Below are 23,643 nucleotides of genomic sequence, written 5' to 3'. Positions count from 1 at the left end.
ACAAGAGCCGTAATTCAGGGGATGCCACCCCGATGTCCATGACCTCTTGCCTGACCACGTTCATTACCCAAATTGAGGATCTGTAGATCGGTTCCTAGCGGAGACTCTAATAGTTTCGACCCTCTTGGATGTGAACTCCAACTGCCAATCACACTTGAAACCGTAGTAGGCGATTTACTAAAGTTCCGTCTTAGTGAAACCTACCGGTTGAGGTTCTAACTTTGGACGCTATTTGTAATGACACTACTTTTTTCAGGTTATGCGGAAAATGGAACTTTATTAAAACCAGTTAACTGCTTATCCGTCTGTCACACGCACGGTTACAGGTATTGACACGAAATGTGGTGGAAGTGAATGACGTTATTGTACCCTGATTTTAAGGGGAGGTAACCAATGCAAACTGTATCAAAAATACTCATGAAGGTTTTCGATTAGTACTTTCCGAAGCATTTTGACTTTGCACATTTCATATTGTCATGATATGGCGTCCCAGAATACCCCCCAATACGTAGGTCAAAGTTGTCTCTTTAGCGTAAATTTTTTGTATGATATGTAATGGAGTATGTATAATATGCACCGTATCACATAAAAGTGAATACTTTGATATATCTAACGACTGTATACCGTGGGCTATGTACCAATGGAATCGTCGTCGTGCACTCAAATATAATTATGCAAGCAAACTACAAAACCGTTCATTGCTGAAGCGCAGAGCTTCCGGTTTCGATCTAATTCATTGTTGGTAAGGTTGAGGTGTCACTATAGTGGTAAAGCTGGAGTTGAAAAATGATGAAAAGAAGAGCCCTCAAATGGCATCCATTCTTCGTGTTCATGCCATGGTACTACGAAAACACCGCTCCCCAACATTATGAGTTTAGTCACCGCCTCATTATTTTCTTGCAAGCATTGTTTTGGGCCTTGTTGCAGGAAACAATAATTAATGGAAGAAACAATAAAATCATAGTTTGATTAATTTCTTTCATATGGAAACCATCTGTGCCCGGAAATGAAGTTAATAACTCTTCCTGCGACTGAGGGGGTAAACGTTCGTGTAAATATTGCTTTTTCAGCATCAAGCCTTCTATTTTGCAGCAACTAAAGTAAATAGATAAGCGAAATGGTGCGTACTAGATCTAGCAGCCATTTTCCGACATTATCACGGTTAGGCATTTGCAGACTCATTTCCTTAGAATTCCTTGCACAATTCACCGGAAATTACTCGGAACTTATCTACAAGAGAATTTTAATTTACAAATGCATATGTATGTAGAAGCTTCTTGAGCCGTCTAAATTTTTTGACTCAACCAAGTTAATTTAATTTTTGCTGAGCAAGCACAAGGTTATTTTATTGGGATGAAAATATTAAATCAAACTTCTCCGGAAGCTACGTAATCAGCTTTTCTCATAAACTGATTTCATTCAGTAACGATTTTTATTGTTATACCAATAGACGGCTATTATTTTTCCAGTTGTAACATATCATGGGCGTATCTACAAGGGCGAACGTATATTTATTTTCTCTGAAACAGCACTCATGTCGTCCATCAATCTATCAGTCTGAAAAGCTCATCAAGTGAATTTTTCAGCTATATCTGTACACTGAGCTTCTGAAAAACCACTTGTTGATATTATTCAAGTACTCATCTTTTGGCACGGGCAATGTGTACTTTGATATTCACAAATTACATTTTCATAAGATCTTGCCCTGCTTTTATATTACATCAGCGTAAATGTTACGTTGCTTGGCGTAGTGTCGTCATGCCACTATCACAGCCAATTTACTATCTAATTGAAGTTAATATCTTTGAAGATTTATTTTCATACATGCACAGCATAAGTGCAAATTTCATGAAAGATTGCTTGCGATGAAAATACTACGGAGGTTGGTTTATCTTTAGATTGCTTTGCGGGAATATGTGGTGTACAGTCGGATTCGATGATAAAACGCATACTTAATACATATGTCACCAGATGGAGGTTTCATTCTCGGAAAATGCGCTTCTACCTACGCCTTTAAAGCTGAGTTCCAAGAAGCACCTAAACTCACTATTTATTCTCCTCGACACTTAGTTGCAAAATCAGGCAACCACAGATACCTAGCCATGCTCAACCTTCCACGATTCAATTTCAATTTAACAAACCACCACAGTGATTTAACCAAGCCCAAAAACCGTGCCATACCCGTATAACCTGTCCGTTTTTTTCATGTGGATGCGAAAAAAGCTACTGAACCTCTTCATAAATCATATAATGTCTAATTGATGGAAATCGAACTGACTGATGATGACGAGGACATATGAGTTGCAGGCACCACGGTACCTCGACCCGGTGGGACTATGGAACTTGCGACTGCCTGTTAATTTGCCGTCGTCTAATGAACATGAAGACGACAAGGCATCCTACATTCTTCCATCTAAAATTTAATTCTAGATTGATTAAACTGAGTTGGGTCGTTGCATTCCAGTTCAGCTACAATAACTCATTGAAGAAATGTTTGATGTTCACTATTAGGGGGTACGCGTAATTGTTTAACGGAATAGCATAATTTAGTGAATATGTAAATTTCTCAGTTTAACAACTCAAACCGTGACTATGAAGCATTCGCTTCCAATAATGGTTCGAAAGTAATCATGTTCATCAATCTATTATCAAATTTTAAATTCCGAGCATCAATACGCGAACTTCCATTTCATTTGTATCTATAGCTTCTACTTGAAGGATCTATGTCAATATTCCATTAGTTTCCTGGAAGTTGACGCAGGTTTCCTGATCATAGTTAAAAAATATAACAATTCAATTTTCCCTCTTACACTACTTTCTACTGACATCTCTAGATGATCTACTGACATATGAAGGCAAAATAAAACAATCCCCTATCATTGCAATTGCCTGTCAAAATCCAAGCACCCACTTTAACAGCATCAATTCATCTTAAACTAAATTTCGAGCGCATGCAACTATCTATGTATCTATAGTTACAATATATCGCGTAAATAGCGTTCAATGACATTTCGTTAGAGTAGACCCCAAAAAATGAACGCATGACCTCGAAAGTGAATAACCTGATTCAAGACTTTGTAGATGGCCGCACCACAATTGCTGAGTAAAGATACAGCCAAGTTAATCATTCTTTTAATTCAAAGTTTTTTTTTCTGAACCTCTCCTACAAAAACGTCGAAAAGTACGTTGTTGCCGATTCTATTAAACTTCCGTGAAGTATGTAATTTAGTAGCAAACTACCACGCAACAACTAGCCGTTTAGAACGGAGTTACTGCACACGTTATTAGACTTTCATTGTTCATTAGGGAAAATTTCAATGGAGGACCCATACTGGACGCCTGAGGGTAGCATGCGGCATCTTTGCTAGTTGCACACATTTTGCAGAGTGGAACCGGTCTCGGTCCACATATACAGTCATAATCTAATTCTTCGCAAAAGAGGAACACCTGGAATTGCTTTTTCGGTTTTCACGGATGACCATGAAAATAATGTGCACATTTTCGCCCCTGGTCATGAGTTCTTTTCCAATGTTGATGGTTGAGTAGTATCTGGGCGGCGAGTGGTTCCATAGCTTGCGATACTTTCTAGTTTGCAGGATTTTCATTCTGTATGCTTGTGTTCGAGAGGAAGGCGATTTCAAGAAGATCCAATTTCAATTTGTGAATTGAGAATGAATCTGTCGACGTTCTACCGCATCCGCAAGTTTTTAATAATGTAGGCACCTGCATCCTGCAGCCGGTTGTCGTTTTGCTGGGCAAAGAGAAGCTGTGGTCATTCAGAAATTTAATGGATAGTATGCTTTCTAATGCATGGAGCAGTGTGAACAAAGCAAGGCACCTGCTTTTATTAGAAATTTCTCTCACGTCCTAGTATCTATGTATTTTCTCAGGAAGCAATGCTACCTACGTCTTATTTGCTTCTACTCAAACGAATACTTCCGTGTTGAAAATAATCAATATTATTGTTCTTTTTTACAGTTTCGTGATTTAACTTTCAAAGAGAATGGGAGAGGTTAATTAAAACGTAGAATCGATTGAGCTTTTCCTTTGAATATCTACATTGAGCGTCTTAAATTCTATAATTGGGCAATTAGAGAACCAGCTTAGGCCAGGTAAGAATTTTGCGGGTTTCCCTTTTGTCCATCTTCGAAAAGTTTGACTAGTCCTTACTGCTGGCGACTAGACATACGACGTGATTCGGTATGTCTCCGAGCTGCTATGCTGTAATCAAATAAAAAGGTTCCTCTCATTTTCGGCTCTTTCAGGCAGACTGGTATTGAGAATTTATTTCATTCCTTGTCTGTTGAAAAATATGTAACTTTAAAACTTCTTTGAAATTTTGAAGTTTTCTTCTCGTGTTTATTGTTCGAAATCTGCGTGAACCTGTTCCAATGGGTTCCAGTGGGCAATCTCACTTCTTTCAATTTCCACTTCGTCGGTGTTATCAATCCTGCTTTCAAAATGTTTGGTTTTATTCTTTATTCCGCTTTCGACTTCACTTCAGATTAACTATCGCTAACATTTGTCAACTCTCTCGAGGAAAACATCCCTGAATGTTGCTCTGCAATTATGTACCTACTTATCTGCAGCAGTGCAAAATTCTTCTTGATATGTTACCCTTACAATAGAATTGAAGCTTTGATTGCTTATGGAAATCATCACCCACGACTAGTGAATTCCATCCAGAAGGTTACCTGCTGAAATGCCTTCTCTGGCTGCACTCTCCGCGAAATTGTTTCCACATTTACTTGGACCTGGCTTAATTTTTTGAATGTTTTGTGTCCTGGTCTTCTATTCTGGCTCATGTCTGTATCTCCACTTGTCGTCTTTATATTCAGTGTGCTTGATTAATTGTTTCGTTTGGGTCTACCGTTGCATGTTGTTGAACTGGCGTTTCCTAGTGTTGGTTCGATATCGTTTTCTTTTCGATTTTGTTACCCATCGATGTACTCATAGACGGACTGAAAACATTGTCTCTTTTTATACGGCCCTTGCTTGTTGGAACGCAGGTAAATGCTTTTATCGGCGCCTGTGTCTATATTCGTATTTCGGTCGGACAGAAGCGTGTCCTGAAAGCGATACCAATTGTATGGTTTCGTGCATTTGATGGCTTTGGAATTGAACCTCCATAAATTCACGCAGTAGATCTGCTATTTAACTGCGCGAATTTCCACTTGCAGTTCTGCAAGCTGGCTTAACAATTGCTGAACTAGTTGCGTTAAACATGATTCTGCGATGTTTGGTGCCGAAGGAAGCACGGCATAGACCTTATCAGTTACGTCGGCTAGTTTTGTGGTAGCTGGTCATGAATTGTCTTTAGGAGTGCATATATGTACCGTGGTATTGAGGCTGTAGTAGGAGTTTCATCCTTAAGCCACGCAAAGGCAAACGTTGGGGGTCTTTCTACTAACAGAAGACGTCTTATCACGATTATTACGCAATCCTCCTATGGCTTCATGCCCTTAAGAAGCAAGTGTATTTAAGCCCAAAACGGGCAATTTTCCCGGTGGTATCTGACTACCATACTGGTTTGAAGGTAAAATCATCTACGGCCACGGCGGCAAGCGATGTCGTGGAATATTTCTTTATCCAAATTCTAATAGCCATGAAGGTTTTTAGTTTTGTACCTACAAAGAATTAGGATCTCTAATGAACGGGTGTTTTTTAATGGGTTGGTTGACGATGCCGATCATGCCTCTTGTTCTTGTGGGTTCGTCAATCCGTTAGCATAATTCTTTGCTGACAATACTGTCAGAGAGATACAGAGGGGCTAAAATATGGTGGCATGTTTCACATTACGTTCAGTTTTTTCGTTTGTTTTGTCTCACGGCTCTCTCATCAAATACCGACTTTAAGTTTTCAGGAGATCCCACGACGGAGCTTGCAAATACCTTGATAGGAACTACTCAGTAAATTTGAGAGAAATATCGAGAAAGGAAAACAACCCAAAAATCTTTAAATTTCCAAACTGACAGGAGAGAAATTATGTTGAGGACCTCACTAGCCCGCAATGAGCCCGATGAGTGGGGCACCCTAGAATCACTTGGTGCAGAGCACTAGAGACTTGAAGAGAGCTAAAGCGCATTTTGACCAACCGATGATTTGAATTTGTTCATGGTTCATGTTATAAAATTATTTACAAAGAAGTGTGACACAGTTGGAATAGTAGCACAATTCCTCGGTAGGTGTTCAATATCAAGGAAGACTGAATAAACTTTCTTCTCCTGTTCGAATTTCTGGGATTCGACTAGCTACTCTATCGAAAGTAAGAGTTTGTAAGTTCAGACTGGAAACTTGATGTTTCAAATCAGGTAGGTTTGATGGAAGGGTGTTTGGATATTTTTTCTAGGCAATGTAGAATTGGTGGACCTTGGCGTAAAACCGGGGTGTCTGGAGTTCCTTATTAAGGCAGGCCTAGACCGGACGGATACCGATGATCTCTGCCCAGCTTTTGTCATTCGCTGCTAACTCTTTCAACGCAGTTCTTCAATCATGTGATAGGCGATACATCTGCATATACTTTTCATCTGGTTGCGTAAACAGATTTCTTTTGGGCCCTGTTTGCCAGGTTTTCCAATTGAGAGCCGTGCAATGTTACTCAAGTGATCTACTTTGTTCAAACCTCTGTTTTCTTCTTGACTCTTTTTATTGCTCCAAATTGATGAGTTGGTCCAATTTGATTTCTCTCAGCCGTAGTGTGGTTTTAGCCATTTATTCATCTGGTACTATATTACATAAGTTAGAAGTGAAATGCCTTATGAGTCGCCAGTCAATTTAGTCACATTTCAGGTCGTGAGTGTTATGGCACATGGTAACGGTTGCTATCTATATCGGTTCTTATTCTATCATCTTGCGGTGATTGTTTCTATCCATGGCTTATCTGTCAGCACGAGCAAACCTATTTCCAACCGCTTTTATGTGGGTCTTGCCGGAATGTTATTTCTCTCATTGTTAAAGTGTGATCATTCGATATCCGTACGCTTGGATTTTCAGTAAAAGTCGAGTGCTACCCACTAATTCCGTATATGATACTGGTTGAACCCGGCAGACGTTTTCCTGCTCGTTCATATTTGCAAAAAACCAGATGTGTTTTTTTCGATTATTGGAAGAAATCCCCAATCTGATGATATTCTTCCTCTTGCACTCGAAACCGTGCCGCACCTATGCACTCGGGTAGAGCGACCAGACTTGGGTCTGCAAGGGACTCATTTGATGTACTCTCGAGCCGATTATTTGCAGTTGACTCCTGGTTGAGAGTTTCATGGTGCAGGCATGTCGTGCGCAGGGCTCCAAGTGGGCTCAATGCGTGGAGTTGCACTTTACAATTCGCGGGTCATACTCCTTAATTACGGCAGACCTATTAGATAGACCTCGCACCTGATATAGACCTGATATAAACTAGGACCGCGGTCACGGTGGGACTTTGACTGTAGTTACTAAATCAATCCGTGTGCGAAGAGAACCGTAGGATTATACGTATACGGCAGGTACTTATGTTAAAGCCCCAGGCCCTTCATGCCTTCCTGTTTTGATTTTGTATAAATTACCATATTTTCATCGTTCATTTGAAACCATAAATTTTATTTCCGTATATGCTGTAAAATGTTTTTGGATTGACAGACCAGTAGCTTACTTCAAACTACAATTTTTATTTTACAGTGTAAGTTGCTCTCGAAATATATATCGACACTGTAAAATAAAAATTATAGTTTGGAGTAAGCTACTGGTCTATCAATTTTAGGCTTGACTATAAATAGAAGACAATATCTAACCTCTTAAAAATGTTTTTAGATTCCTCGGTAGCTTCAGCAATGTAAGTTAGAAGTGGTCTTAGTGTATGGAACATCACATGCCAACCATTTGTTTCTAAAACTTCAAAAGTAAGCACAATCTAGCCATTGGTTCAATGAGGACCCCACGATACACTTTGTAAGCGTTGTCTTTATTGTAATTGAATGCTATTTTATGGAGCCTTCCGTAAGGGTTCAATCTGAAGTCGGGTATTTCGTTTCGGGTGTTTCAGCAGGCCGAAGGCTCGAAGATTTGCAACTGTTTTTCAGTCCCTGAAGTAGCCACTCTTGCGTTTCACTCTTCCAACGTTTCAACAGGCCTTGAAGCAAATGCTCTGGATTGCTTTTCTACTCATGACAAGTATTATGAATCCACTCTAAAAAGTTCGCCTCATTTCAATGTAGTTCGGTTATTTGGTTATTTATGGCAATATTTCGTAAGCGATACCGAACTTTACCATTCGAAAGAACAGAATTGAAACCCGATGTATTGTTTACTACAAAATTTCCACAACAGATTGTAATGGGTTGTATTGTAAAATGGGTTCTGTAAAGATAGTCTATAAAAATATAATGTAGATCGTAGCTGTTACGTCTCAAAATTCTTGCGTGCTGTGTCCTAATTAAGATATTCTTGCCCAGAACCATCGCAAGCCCCTTTTTGGTCTGTTGGTACGGACGGGTTTATGAAGTTGCTGCTTCATGTATCATCATCATCAACGGCGCAACAACCGGTATCCCGTCTAGGCCTGCCTTAATAAGAAACTCGAGACATCCCGGTTTTGCGCCGAGGTCCACCAATTCGATATCCTTAAAAGCTGTCTGGCTTCATGTATCTGTTCCACAATTTCAGGATCTCTCGATATGACCAGGATGTGGTTTTTCTAGTCCCTGTCTTCTAATATCGTGTAAAACCAACACATTTTATGTACAGAACCATTTCTTGAAATTAATTGGCTTTCCAAGTGTGTGGTAAACCAAAAAAAAAATTAAAAAAGTTGCGCTATAAGAGATTATCTAGGTGATGAGGACTGAGCGGTCAACGAATCAAAATTATTAAAAACTCAAACGCCCACTTTTTTGTTGCTTTCAATATAAAATACTTCACTCTTGAAAACTTTTTCTTTTGAATTTCCCAGGTAATAATAAAATGTTTGAAAATGAGGCAAGATAACTTTATTTAGGTGCTTTCTGGTGAATAAACTCCTGAGTTTGGAAATGCCCTACGTAAAAGTTCCAGTTTCCTTCCGCAAAGTCTGGAATAAAGGCAAACCACAATAGCAGAATAGTATTTCTGCTCTTATTACTGTTGGGAAAATTCCGTGGGGTTGGGGTTGTTGTTGATTGGCTTCACGAAATTGCGTGATTTCATTAAAAACATTTCAAATAATTTCTTGTATTATTTTAATAGTGACGTCTATTCCAATGAAGTCACTTGAGCGCTCTCGAAATTTTCCGATTTAATTATATTAGAACAGTGAAGGAACCTTGCCCCTTACTTAAAAATTAGTACAATTTATTTCCTTCAGCCAATAGTATGTAGTTACATTTTCTAACTACGCCAATTTTTTGTTTAAGGATATTATTTTATTCTCCGCCCCATGGTTGGTACTTTCTATGTTGTGATACTTTTATATTATCTCTCTATAGAAAATGCTACCTTCAGCCTTGCTTCTCTACCTGCTTTAAATTTAATAGTTCTACTTTTCGACCGAATGGGTCAACGAGCAGAATCCTTCCGGGATTATTATTTTCCAAAAGTTTATTTATGTTCCTTTACGGTTATAAGTTTCTCCATCGTGAAAGTAATTTCAGAGGGTTGAAATCTTCATAACAAAATTATGAACTTTTTTATTTATTTATTCAGTAGCAAGGATGAGTGGCTTTAGGAGTTTATGTGAGGAAATGTAAGGAGTGTAATTATCCTGTTATCCCCTATTTTCCAGGGAACATAATTGCGTTCCAGGAAAAGTTCAGCTCCTTTGTACCAGCAAAGAATGAAAGGGAATATATTTTCTAACTTTGAAATAAAAAGTCTGAATTAAGAACTTTCACTCAATATCAGAACTAGTATATTTAAATACTCTCAAATTAAGGTTCATCCACTTGACAGTGAAAATTCGACTTGCCATCAAAAAAATTCTTTCACATGTTTCGAATAAACCCGCAGTATCTCTAGAAATATGTATTCTAACGCCATTACGCTCCTGTTCAACACAAGGCCTATAAAGACAGATAATTGCATTTGGAAATATGATACCTTGTTTTTTTCCAATTCAATAAGCAAGCAAACCTACAGATCAAACAAACGTCCAACAAATCATACAAATCGAATGTCCTACAGCCGCGAAAGGTCGTTTATAATTGTGTGTAGTAAATGAAGTAATACTACATCCACTCCCTGCATGTATGTGAGGCCTTGTGGATATAAATTTGAATTTGAACCCGAATCGTATTTCAATTAAATTATGATAACTCCTTTCCAACCAATATGATGGATCCGATGACATGATTACGGTGGCTAAATGGCTTTATGAGAATAAGCATTGGTTGGGTTATGACGGCCCTAGGGGCGAAGTGCTCGGATGCAGTCGATTGAATGTTGGAAACCAATTTATATAGATCCACTATGTCAACAATTCTGTAAGAGAGGTTTGTAATTCATGGGAATTTGGTGCTGATGTGTTGATTTCATTGAATTTTGTTCAGAAAAACTAGAATTCGCGTCCTATTGTCTTCGGTTGATAACTTATCTCTAAAAGTGTCAGACGTTGAAAAAGTCTCTGAAATTTTTAGGATGAAAAATCGAGTAAAAATATCAGTATGTGGAGTTCAACTAACCCTGGGATTTTTTTGGATTAAGATCCCTTCGATGCGATAATCTTGTTCAATTATGAGCTACAAACCTGACTTTTATTAACCTGGAATGACTTTATGCTGGGCTTAACCTGTAAGTTAAATTGGCAATGCAAATGCGAAGTTTCAAATTTAAACGGTTCGGGAAGATAAGACTTCCAACGGTGGCAACTATTTTCTTCTAGTTAGGGGTTATATATATCTAAGGTAACTCCCATTTCAAAGGAGAGTGTTTTCCGAAGAATGAAATTGGGATTTTTTTCTAAAACTCTATTATCCGCTAAAATATTTCCTTCTCATCGAAATGCAGTAGCCTCCTTCATTACCATTATCCAAGACAGTGGATACTTTTTCCTAGGCTTGCCAATTAGACCCTCCCTTTGCGCTTAGCCCGCGATAGTTAGTTTTAGGAATAGAGTATGGCCCACACACTTTATATGATCGACTTATTTTAGCGTTCTCAACTTTATAAGGGAGGAGGTGGAACGTTGTATACTAAACACGATTCTTCTTTGCCCGTTGGTTGATCTTGATTGATGAGCTCTCCGATTACCATCACCATCTTTTGGTCTTTTCCCATAGACTTCGATGTTCAGACCAATCTTGGCAAGTGAACTCTCGTTAACGTGTCGTGACCACGCAATTTTTTCGCGATTGGTGCAACTCCATATCGATGGCGAATATCCCCATTTCGGACCTGGCCATGGTATGTTACGCCACTCGTCTAACTTAACATCTTCGTCCCCATTACCGCGAGACATCGTTCATTGTTTTGTAAACTCGGCCAACACTCAAGATAGAAGCAATTGTAGAAATAGAATAATTAATAATATATTCGCCCTTAATATCTTAATATCTGTTCGCATACTTTGAACAATTTGTTGATCTGGTTCCGATGAAAACTGTCCGCTTTTATGTCAAAGGAATTGTTGTGCAAAATCTGGAGAATATCGTGGATACTGAGAGACCTTCCATTCGAGCTCTTACACTGCGTCCTTGGCCACTTATTTAACATGGGGCCCAGGGTTGCTGTGAAGCCGTATGGTTTGATGTGTCACTCTGGTCCCTTAAACTGAATTGCCTCATTTACGTGATGCAGCTGTGTAATTTATAGCTTCTTGCTGACCACTTTCCCATCTCCCAGTGCAATATACCCTTCTACTGCAACCTAGCAGAAATCATGATGGATTTCAGCATTGCTGTTCGTCCTGGAGCCATCTATAGTTTGCTCATATTTACGAGGCCTCATTGCTCATCCCCCGCCATGATTCGATACTAAAAACATTGCTTGTGTCTATGAATGGCATATTCGTCGTTGCTATCCTTGTTATATGAACAGGTTTTCGAGGAATCCAAAAGTCAAGTCAGGCTTATATAGTACATTAGATTCGATTTCTTAAACTCAACGGAACACCTGATGCACGGTAATATTACGCTCCCAGCATGATTCTGGCACCTCTTTCACTGAGAATATTTCGTTATTCGGGAATCATCCGTTTGGAAAACCACCTTGAATTTCATCAATGATTTGAATTTCAATTCACTGCTCAATGATTTAGGTCTCTGTAGTTTTGGTGCCTTAACCTATCATCTTGTTTGTGGAGGTCATTTTTCACGCAATACTCATCTCAGTTTCATCAAGTTGATATCTTTCACCAGTGATGATTTTGTTCGGATTCAACCGCTCATGGCCCTACCAGATAGCAGCACAACCTTCGCATCGTGAACATTCGGCCAAGCCGACGATGTAGAAGCACGACGACGAGCACTGCTTCCAATTCAGTATCTTCGAAGGTTTTAGGCCTTCCTTCACGACGAAAGCCCTTAACATCGAAATCATCATCTTTGAAGCGACGGAACTAATCACGGTACGTTGTTTCACTTACAGCAGCATCTCTGTACACTTGTTCTCTAAGCCTTCTAAACGGCGTTTCTTTCAAATGAAATAAGAAAAAGTAATGCAAATGACGATTATTTGTCATAAAATTAGACATTTTCGCACAACCAAAAGTATATAATGCCAAAACAAAGTCACTATTCTCTCAAAATGGGTTATTTATTGTTTCCTGTTCACTCTTTGGTGGAGTATAGGAGATCTACACAGTCAGATTGTGCTTCAGTTTTACTATCATCACACTTAAAGTTGTACAAGTGATAAGCTCACAGTAGCGAGACAAATACAAGACGAACACAGACACCCATGACCACTCGGATTCGATCTCAACGTAGCGAGATTGGGAGGTTGATGCTCTACTCCTTCAACCATCGCGCACTAGAACTTAGTTGCTCATCTAATAAATCCCGAAAGTCTGGGATCTCTCATAGGGAATGATCGTTAAGATTCTGAAAAAGAGTATTTGTCGTGCGACATTTGGAGGGATGTTTCCGCTTCCTACTGTGCGAAGGTAATAGCATAAATAATCCTGTGATGGATCAGAGAACATTTGAAAGCTTTATCGATCGAGAGCAGACTGCTTTCCGCTCTAGATCTTTTGGTGCCGATCACATTAGCACCCTTCGTATCATTTTGGAATAGTGTGCGAAGCCCAGAGTCCTCTTTCATGCTTCGATTTCGAGAAGGTTTTTGACAGGGTTAACGGGGAGTTTTTTTTTTGGAATGCTTTACACAGGAGCAGAAATTAATGTGGAGGAACATATAATGAGACCAAATTCCATGTGCTGTATTGAGGTAAAATCGCAGAGAAACTCCAAGTTGAAAGTGTAGAAACCCAAGGGTTGCATTCTTTTACCGGCACTCCTTATTCTCGTTATCGACGATATTTTTCTTGTAAGGAGAAGTTCAACGGTTGAGGCCTTGTTTTCTCGAGGAATTGCTCTCTCACTGAGCCATGAAAAAATGGCTCAGGATTTGGAGGAAAAGATAGGAAGAGTCGGACTAAAGATGAATACCAACAAAACTAAGGTTTTCAGTTTGATTTATCATCGCAATTTTCCTATTTATATTAATGGGAGCATATCGTGGTCGTGGAACAATTTGCATGCGACATACATTTATGAGGAAAGAATTGGAGGTATTGGTCAATTCGAAAATCTAGGAAGTGTTTTTTCTGATAACCGCGGCGTTGCACTTCATTTCGTTTGATGCATTATCAGCGTAGGATCTGCTTCCCTGTTTTGTGAAAAATCTGAAAATATATTAACACCAACATGAAGTTAGGAGCAACAAATGAAAACTTACCGCCACTATTATTGAAAAACTCCGAGCATCCATCAGCACTTGTCTGCATTTTTCAGTGGGGTACTCTGGTCCCACGCAATTTTAAACGAAAAAAAATCCGTCTGTGTATGGGTCAAATATTAATGAAAGCATGGATGAAAAGGCGATGTCAGTCACATATTAAGAAAATGTGACAATTATATTGCCTGTTACGTGCTGGAATGGATAATGGAGTTTGAGTCCTGGAAAGGCTTCTAGCAACTTCTGTGTTCTCAAAGTTATATAACGTCTGGAGCAATTAGTTGATTACAAAGTTGGGTTAATTGTTCTTCATACGATATAATAACTATCTTAGGGTAAAAACAGCTTTGTCTCTATTTTTAATGAATTAATTATTTAACTAATTAATTTTAATAATTAATTTTAAGTCGACGTTTCCGTGGATTTTTCTGTGATCTTCAGAACTACTAGGATGAACTATGTGAAGGTCCGCATAATTCCTTCAAGCAATTAGTTTATCTAGGCCGTGGATTATCCGGTCACATACTCCTTGCGGCACTATCAGTGTACTGCAGTAGATTTCACTGATACCTTCCACATCTGTTTTACATTCCGGTATTCATCGCCACTTGATTCCTCCGTCATTCTTCCAATTTCTAATTTTATAAAAGAGTTGTTCATTTTTTTACTCTGCTGACGATATATTTCAAAATTATGTTCTAAATCAAGTTCTTCTAATTGTTATATTTAAACAAATAAAACAAAATGTTTTACTCCGAGGTAGTTGACGATCAGGGATATACGCCTATAGGGGCGACAGGGAAGAGCAACTTCCAATTCCCCCTCTCAAAACTTACGACATCGAATTTAGTACCCGTGGATCTAGAATATAATCCAGAACTACACATACCTAAATTACTATTTTCAAATACGATTCCGACAACAAACACATTCTATGACCATCAAGACAATTAGAAAAAAATTAAAACAAATAAAACGATTTACGGCATTTTTTGAGCATCAACAAAATGTCGCCCTAAAAATATACATTCAATGCTACTTTGAAGAAAGTATTTGAAATTTGAAACATTTCGAATGTCAATTATTTTCGTCTATTAGAAAAAAATCGACGTGTTTGACAATAACACATTTTTGTCAAGTACATTGTCATTGTGATCCCAGGAGGTGAAAGTAAAGAAAAATTTCCATGTCGTAAATACAATCGGGGTGAAATGTTTCCGCGAAATGACACGTACGAATCCGGAAAAGAGAGCTCGAAATCTAAATTTAATATGATGAAAGTTTAGATTAAAACGCACAATAGTGACACTTCAACAAGATAGTTTTCTGGTGGATACTGGTCGGTTTGGAATCGTCGCCTTTTGTCTGGATGTGTAAAATTGAGAAAAAGGTACGAGTTTTCCGCTTTGCTTTTCAAATATTTGATAATGTTCATTGAGAACAATCTCCTTCGAGTAAAAGGTATTTATAATTATAAAAAAATCAAAACTAGCCGAGTAATTACCCTTATTTACGGCAGAGATGAAAATACCATTGCCTTTGTGCCTGAGTCAGACCACCCTCCCATAATATTCCACAGATTTAATTATCCAGCCAAACACTACGTCCTATAAACATGTTTTCATTGTTCCTTTGAGGTAAGCAAAAACAGGTATATATTTTCAGATGTCGAGGCTCCTACGTATAATCTCCGTAAGGATGTAATTTTCTTCCTGGTAATGTATTCATTCATGTCGCCTTTTATACCAGTGCAATAAAACCTCTGAGATTATGGCCTCATGTCAATTATTTTTACCAACAATTTTTTTGGTTCCTGGGAATATTACCTTAGGCAAATTCTGGGAAGGATCAGCATTATACCCAATTGGTTATGCTCATGATATTTCCAAACATGTGCCATAAGCGGGATTGTTATCTTTTGCAGAAGGCATTTCACCGATGGGAGTGTTTGTGGGTGACGATATTTGATTCCTTCATTTCAAACCTTTTTGATTTTTTATTCTGCTAAGCATATCAATTTACCAGTAAAATCAATCTTTTATTGCCAATTGCCAGTAAGCGTTTAATGATACTTCGCTTAGCACCTTTTTTGAGAGAAAAGTCGTTCATGACGAAAGACCTTTAATATTTGATAACATCTTATGAACATGCTCGTGTGTATGTAAGCATGTCCTTTTCACTTATCATTCCTTCGGGAGAGATTCAGGCAAGCATCTTTTCATGCTTTCGAAGATATATTATTAACGTTTAGAAACAGATTCGTAAATAAGTCGACCACATCAAGGGGATCCAAGGAAATCACTTCTCAACTGTACACCTACACGCCACATCGGATCCTTTCACCTTTCTTGGAGCTTTGAGAACCTAAACCTCGATGCCGGATATCTTCTTCTGACTTCAACGTTCCACAGGAATTTATGAAAAAATTTCAAACAGGGAAATACACAGAAGTACGCAATATACTTTCCAGTTTGAAATTTTATCCAAGACTGCTGCTTCTTGGGAATTGCGTCTTTGCGTTATTAAATTAATATCAACAATAATAATAAGTTTGCGATAAACACGAATCGTTTTCATTATAAAAGGGAAGTTCTGACTTTTATGATGTTTGTCTGAGTCTGGATTATATGCGGGGGTTGATAAAGTGCTATATAGAGTATAATGTTTCCAATTATGTATGTCAGTGCGTTTGGGTTTCCAGCTTGAGTTGAATTGTATACGCAACAATTCGATTTCGATTTTATTGAATCATAAGAAACCTTGAGTTTGTGGATGATAAGAGGTATTCAAAGTGGTATTCGATAAAAATATTTATAGTGGATTTCCAGGAAATGTTATTAAATTTTCCATGGTTTCTTCAGATATAATTTTTAAAACAAAACCCTGTATTTGTTGCTTTCGGGTTAAACGCTCATTGTATATCATTTCAACAAATAAGCTTTAATTTTCCGGAAATATTCCTGCCGCAATGAGGTTAGGTTACTCTTAGAATGATTTGCATTCTATCCTGTCAATATTAGCCACCCCCTTTTGAAGCACGGTTCCAAATGTCTCTCATATGGTAGTCATATCCAATTTTTGCGGAAGCCACCTGGATGGCAGGCAGGGTTCAGAGCGGGAAACCGGTACCTGAACCAAGTTTACAACTCATGAAGTGAAAAAAGCTTTCAACGGAAGCTTTCCTTTTTCTGAATCCTGAACGGAAATATCATCGGAATCCTCCTGTCGAAGTGTGGCAGTCCTGCCAATTGGAGCTATTAGTTGCAGATTTTTCCCAAAAAGAATCTGAATATAATTTTATGTAACTGGTACGCTGGTATCCGGTCTAGGCCTGCTTTAGCAAGGAACTCCCGAACTGCCGGTTTTAGGCTAAGGTCCATCAATTGCAATTAAAAAACCGGCACTGAAGAAGGACGCATGTTGTGTCAGAAACACTTGTCTGCAATTCTTAAACACCCAATAAATCTATAGTTTAACTGGAAACTTTTTCTTTTTAATAGTTTTACTTAATACGAACTACAGAAAACAAAGGAACAACTTTTATAAAATTTATAGGCTCTGTTGCCAGTCAACTGTCGTTATCATCGCAGCTGTTATAGATGTTGAATTTTGACTCTAGATAGGACATACATCAGCTTCGCAAATTACTTTTGCTGAAGTCAGTTTAAAAAAGAAGCATGATAGAACATCCTCTTGTCTTCGAACGTTTTTGATGTTGAGTGGTCTCGATAGTGATCCTTTTATTGTTAGCTGTCCTCGCACATTAGCCAGGGTCGGCCTAGTTAGTTGTATTAATTTCGTCGGGATACCAAATCTTCCCATGGCTGTACAGAGCCTTACTCTGGTTATACTATAATAGGCGGCCATATTCCAATAGTTTTTTCATCGCTTGCCGCAGAGAGAAAATCTGATCTGTTGCTGATTTGCGTGGAGTGGGGCCTCTGTGGTATGGGCCAATGATTTTCTAAGTGTGAGTAGAGAATATATTATAGATTTATACTGAGCAATGTGATACCTCTATAATTGCTGCACTGCGTGATATCTCCCTTTCTATGAATGGGACACATAATGCCTCGTTGCCTATCGTCAGGCATTGATTCGCTGTCCCACATCTTGTTCAGCAGTCGATAAACTGCTTGGTATAGTCTTATACACCATGGTTAGTGCTAACGATCAAGGAATAAAAGAAAACGAAACCGGAATCTCGCGTTGAGATATGGCACAAATAATAATCTCAAAAGCAGAATTCAATAGCTCAAAGCATAGCAAAAATATTATATTTACCCTTTTCCCCTACAAGGCCGAAAACCATCAGGAATTCGAATACATTATAAGGGATGAAATATCTCCAGCAACAGAGGCGTGACCTTTCTTAATGTGTTGGCCAATCCACTGCTATTTCTGCCTGCTGATCAGCACGATTTCTGGCCTGCACACCATATGCGAAGTTTTATATATGCCTTAGACCACAGTACTTCGGTTTGGAATTTTCGAGTAACAGTAGCAGTCATTTTTCATGAACTGATCCCATATAGCAGCACAGGAAGAACGTTGGAAACAGTCCCAATTCGATGTTGGTGTTGAGAAATTTTGCACTACCATATGGATAGGTGACACCGTCCGGAGAACCAATGCTTCCTAGATATACAAACTGTCTGAAGCTTTTGAATCCTGTCTTTTAAAGTAAATAGGAACAGTGCGATGACCACTCAGACTAAGAACCTTAGTTTTTTTGTAGCCATTTTAAGGAAAGTTGACATCTACTATAGAATCCCTCCAAGATCACCAGCCAAGGCGACCGTCATTGAGAACGAGCAGAAAAATCGATGACGGAGTGCAATCCGCTTTTAATTTTAAATTCTTCCGAAATATTTCCATGTATTTGAGTATTCGGTATATAATATTTTCTGTTTGGTCTATGACTTTTTGTCATTTTTCGCTGAGGTTTATAATTCCCCGTTCGTAGAAGACTCTCGTTTTTACTGGCAATAGACCCAAGAAGGTGGTGATTTACCGCTTCATCTGAATTTAATGTTAGTCTGTTTAAGGAGCTTCAAATATAGCGACTGGCGATTATGCTGGGTGAGGCAGTACATTTCATCCAAGCTCTAACACTTCTTATTGACAAACCAAGTAGTGTGTGGTCTCGTATTGTTGTAATGGAACCCACCGTTATAAAAACACGAATTCCATGGGAATCTAGGCGACAGACTCGTTCAAACTGCCGAAACAGACAATACTCTTCCCAATCGATCGTTCTTTTGTCGAAGCTTAAAAAACACCACGCCCTTCTAATCTCGCCACACGAACAGCATGATCTTCCTTTGATGAAGATCTGGGTTTAAAGCCGTTGAAGCCGGATCTTCACGTTAGTACTAAGACAGTTTGCATGTATATTCCTGCAAATGATTCACTTCCCATAATTAGTTATCATTCTTTTCAAAACAGGATCATTTTCTGGACATTTCAGCAGCAAATCGCGGATTCGAGTATCTGCCGTCAAATGAACTTCTTTGAGTTCATGAGGAATTCAAATATTTAGCTTCAGCATTCAGCCTGCTTCAGATGCAAGGCAGTACTTTTTTGGCTAACCTTTAATGCTTCTATAAAATCTCGCGTTATATAACTTTGATTCGAATTGATCACTGGCAGAATTTTTCCATCTTCAATCTTGATTGGTCATTTTCACAGGGTAACATCTTTAATATCAAAATTCCAGCGCGAAATTTCGTAAACCAGTTTTGGCACCAACGTTTTTTTCGTGCAATGATGGGCTTTACCCGGTGATAAGGATTGTTGCGGGTTACACTGTCGTACATCTGCTCTGAGGATTTAAAAAATCCTCTTTTTATTAAAATCGGTTTACTGTCTGTCTGTCCGTCACACGCATTTTTTTTTCTCGGAGACGGTTGTAACGATTGACACCAAATTTGGTAGAAAGGTCAAATGCTCAAATGAAGGAAGAAGAGTGAATTAATACACTTTTTCTTGAAATTGAGTGGAGTGGTTAATGGGACTTAACGGTACGTGACGGTTCAAATTTTTTTTATTTTATTTTCTTTAAACGGTTTATTTTTTTAGAAAAAACACAGATATTACGATGAAGTTTTGCATATATATTGTCATAATGTTAGAGTTAAAAAAAATGATTTATGGAATTTTCCAGACTGTTTTTTGTTTATTGCAAATATTTTGATAAAATGTCAAAAATTGACGGCGTGGGTGATTTCGAGTCACTGACGTCGAAAAAAAAAAACAAAAAATGGGGTTTTAATCAGCATGAAATTCTCTATAGAATGAACCACAATCAAAAAATTTCGCTAAAAAGTAACAAAATGTCGTCTATTTTTTAATTTTTTCAATTCGGCATCTATCTCCGTTTCTGTGAAGGGAATGGATTCATTCTATTGCTTTGAATGTGTACAATAACCACAATTTCAGAGCGAATGGTCGAGTAGTTTTTTTTAATCACCCACGCCGACCCAAAAAACGTTGTTTTGAGAAAAACGCGTTTTAAAAATTTATTACAGTATTCACTGCTGACTTTTCAGCACACAATCCGAATCATAACCGGTAAAACCAGTTTCGAAAAGGTCCTCTTCTATTTATACAACATGCTAACAAAACGAGAATGTGTAACATACCCAGACACGATACAAGAAGTAAGAGGGTCAAAATGCGACATTGACCTGCCGCACTATATACACTGGCTACTCATTTTTGAAATCCAATTTGACTTTCATATTCTTACCACATATTATCAAATGTATTTTTGACCAAAATCAATAATAAAAAAAAAATTACAAAAATTGAACCCGTCACGTCCTCTTAAATTCATTTTAGAATCACATGAACAAATGAACTGTCCGCTAATATAGATTATGATATAAAGCACGATACTACCAAGTTTGGTGGAAATCGCACTACTACTAAAAAATTAATAATAGATGAAAATGTTCGCTTTTATGCAAATTTACTGTAATATCAGGCTTAGAATACAAGGAGTTCATATTTAACTCTTTTTTTTTAATTAAATTGGCCTGAAATGATCTCATTAATCATAGATAATAGAATTTTGAATCCAATCGAATTTCAATTTCAAGACTTCCTCCTCCTTTTTTTACTATTTTCCACTAGGATGCCAAAAAGGAACACCTATGATAAGTTATATGCCTACAGATGCCAAGATAGAGCCAATATTCTAAAGGCATCTCATTTTAGCTGAGTTTACGGGGCAAAGTTGCGTTTGTTGTGGCTTTCGCTTGCGACCCTCACATTATCCAGACTGCAAGACATTGGTTTTAGGGAGCGGTTAAGCAGGTTTTTTTTTCACTCACTTATTTTGTGGTATTTTTTGTGTTCGTGGTTACTTTTGAGTTTATGGGTCTTTCTTGCAATATTTATCCTTTCCGTTGGGTACAGTGCTGTAATATGAGTGGATTGTGTTCGATTATAAAATGGAAAATTTTATTTGAATCTCAAGGCTACATTTTGTTGCTAATACATAATTTCCTAAGATATATCTTGAAAGAAAAATTTGAAAATGTTTCGGGATGCTGTATAATCAAATTTTTAATCCATTGTTATGACGGCATAAATCTTTGTTTTGTTGCTCCAGCAATAAAAGAATAAACATTTGCTGCACCCACTTTGCAAATCTATTTTTACTAATTTTGCAATAAGAAAATAAACATCCATTTTATTTTCGAAACAAACGATTAATACTTTCTATATCAGAAGTTTCGTAAAAGATTTTCAGATTTGATTGATCACATACAAATCGTATTAAAACTTTCGTCAGGCACGATTGCTTAGCATGCCATTAATTTCCTTTAAATTGACGTTCTGATTTCTGATAGAGGAGCAAGCTCCTCATGCATTGCCCATGATTTGTAATGAAAAAAAATTGTTTTGTAGTTGTTTTTCCGAACGAGATGATAAATGGCAAGCTAATATTAGCAATTTTGACGTCGGAATCTTTTTTTATTTACCCCCATCTATAATGGCTTTTTCCGTTATCCGTGATGGATATATCAAGTTTCAAGGATCCATCCTTCAAAGATATTGTATTACGTCCTATATTTGAAGGCAACCTATCAAAATGCCCTAATATTCCCTGCGAAATCAGAGTCAGTAGCTAAATTTAACGAAGTCAATCTGGGGTTGTCTGTAAGCAAATAATATTTCTGAATTTGATCATTCTATAAGCAAGACGAAACCCACCTGCTCTGTCAATGCGTCAATACATTACCTTTTACCACTAGTATAACTACGTCTTGTGCTTTTCGACATCATCTTCATTATTATTATCATCACAATTATCACCATCATCAGCAGCAACCTCGTCATACAATCTTGGTACGAGACAGTCGTCATATGTACATAAAAGTCATCAATATCATCATCATCATAGCCGAATTGAACAACCTATGTAGCGCTCATACGACACATTTCTGAATAATAAGGAGCTGCCAAATGAAAGAAGCTTACAGAAAGTGAAAATTTATTTTCAAAATAGATATGTATTTAAGGGTTTAAATATTTAATTATGAGTTTAAAATTAGATGAAATGTGTTTTATGGGAGTAGTGACCCCAGAGCGCATTTCTTACTCATAGATTATATAAGAAGTACGAGAATAAAGTATGCGTAGTACAAGTAGACAATGCCTTAGACTATACCAAGGACATTTCATGCTATATAGTAAATAAATATGCAAGGAATTGAAATTAAACTCTTAAAACTTCCTTTCTTTATCTTATCATTCCTGTTTTAGCTATATAGTGGAGAAGATTTAGAAAAATAACCGGGATCATGTGAGCATTTCAGAAATATTGTTTGCTATTAATGAGTGGGACCGTCCGGTTGTAGATAAAATCCGGCTCAATAGGTTACGGTGGGCGGCTCACTTAATCCGTATGGATGAAGATGATCCAGCCCGGAAAGTCTATAAGGGTAATATCTATGGTAGAAAAAGAAGACGAGGCAGACCCTGCCTAAGATGGAGCGATGGCGTAGGCCAGGACGCCAGACAGCTTTTAGGGATATCGAATTGATCGACATCGGCGCAAAACCGGGATGTCTGGAGTTCCTTATTAAGGCAGGCCTAGACCGGATACTGGTTGTTGCGTCGTTGATGATGATGATGATTAAAGAGAGGGAGTTGTAAACTTTCATACGTTGACGTAACATTGTACACTGTAGACTAGCCCATAGTTAGAGTACTTCAACATTACTTCATTTCATTATTCGCAGCATTTTTAAGATTGTGATATTAAGATACCAGACCAAGAATTTTTGTTAGAACAATCAGGTGGGGTGCAACTCCAGCAAAGCACATTAAAAGAGTTATTTTGAACGAAGGAAAAATTTTTATGTTAAGTATTCTCTCATGGGTATTTGACAGACGAAATCGAAAAATTTTTCCGGAAATTATATAGAAGGAACACAGTGGGTCCATCCTGATAAACAAGTGCCTACCTGCAAAAAAAGTCTAATTATCGGAAGGGGAAACTTGTTTGTTATTAATTTATAGATAAGCCCGTTTACCGATACAGAGTCGAAAACCTTTCGTAAGTCTAATGCACATGTTACTGTTGCGTCGGATTATTGTTGACATTAAGTCCGGAGCTTATGATGTTGTGGAGGTAGCTAAGAGTGTTCCATTTTTAAACGGGATTTAAAACGTTTGTTTTGAATAATATTTTTTAGGTTACTTTGTTGAACCAGCCCAAATTTCCATGTCCTTAAAAAGTTTTAACAAGTTTTATAGAAGGGAAATATGCCTAAAATTTCTGTT

The 23,643-nt window shown here is 37.8% G+C and overlaps 1 protein-coding gene and 1 long non-coding RNA gene across 8 annotated transcripts in view; one reads left to right on the top strand and one right to left on the bottom strand.

Annotated features, from left to right (window-relative positions):
* Positions 1-23,643, top strand: part of LOC119650840 (dual specificity tyrosine-phosphorylation-regulated kinase 2) — a 276,384-nt gene that overhangs the window by 110,106 nt on the left and 142,635 nt on the right. The window contains exon 1 of one of the 6 annotated variants that reach the window (XM_038053983.1): positions 15,060-15,235. The exons of the other annotated variants lie outside the window; for them this stretch is intronic. Within the exon in view, the coding sequence (XP_037909911.1) occupies positions 15,215-15,235 (21 nt within the window). The 5' untranslated portion in view covers positions 15,060-15,214. Of the gene's footprint in view, positions 1-15,059; positions 15,236-23,643 lie in introns of those variants that run through there. 6 annotated transcript variants of the gene reach the window in all.
* LOC119650841 lies at positions 13,618-14,900 on the bottom strand. 2 transcript variants are annotated; one of them, XR_005249379.1, is made up of 3 exons: positions 14,735-14,900; positions 13,846-14,480; positions 13,618-13,776 (listed from the first exon to the last, which is right to left on the bottom strand). It is a non-coding gene; the product is annotated as an uncharacterized LOC119650841 (long non-coding RNA). The 2 variants fall into 2 exon arrangements; XR_005249378.1 differs by having other exon boundaries at positions 13,618-13,792; positions 14,735-14,899.

This window comes from Hermetia illucens, chromosome 3 (genome assembly GCF_905115235.1).
Source record: "Hermetia illucens chromosome 3, iHerIll2.2.curated.20191125, whole genome shotgun sequence".
Classification (NCBI taxonomy): domain Eukaryota; kingdom Metazoa; phylum Arthropoda; class Insecta; order Diptera; family Stratiomyidae; genus Hermetia; species Hermetia illucens.
The sequence above is the reverse complement of the archived record's forward strand: the minus strand, read 5'-3'. Positions and strand labels throughout refer to the sequence as shown.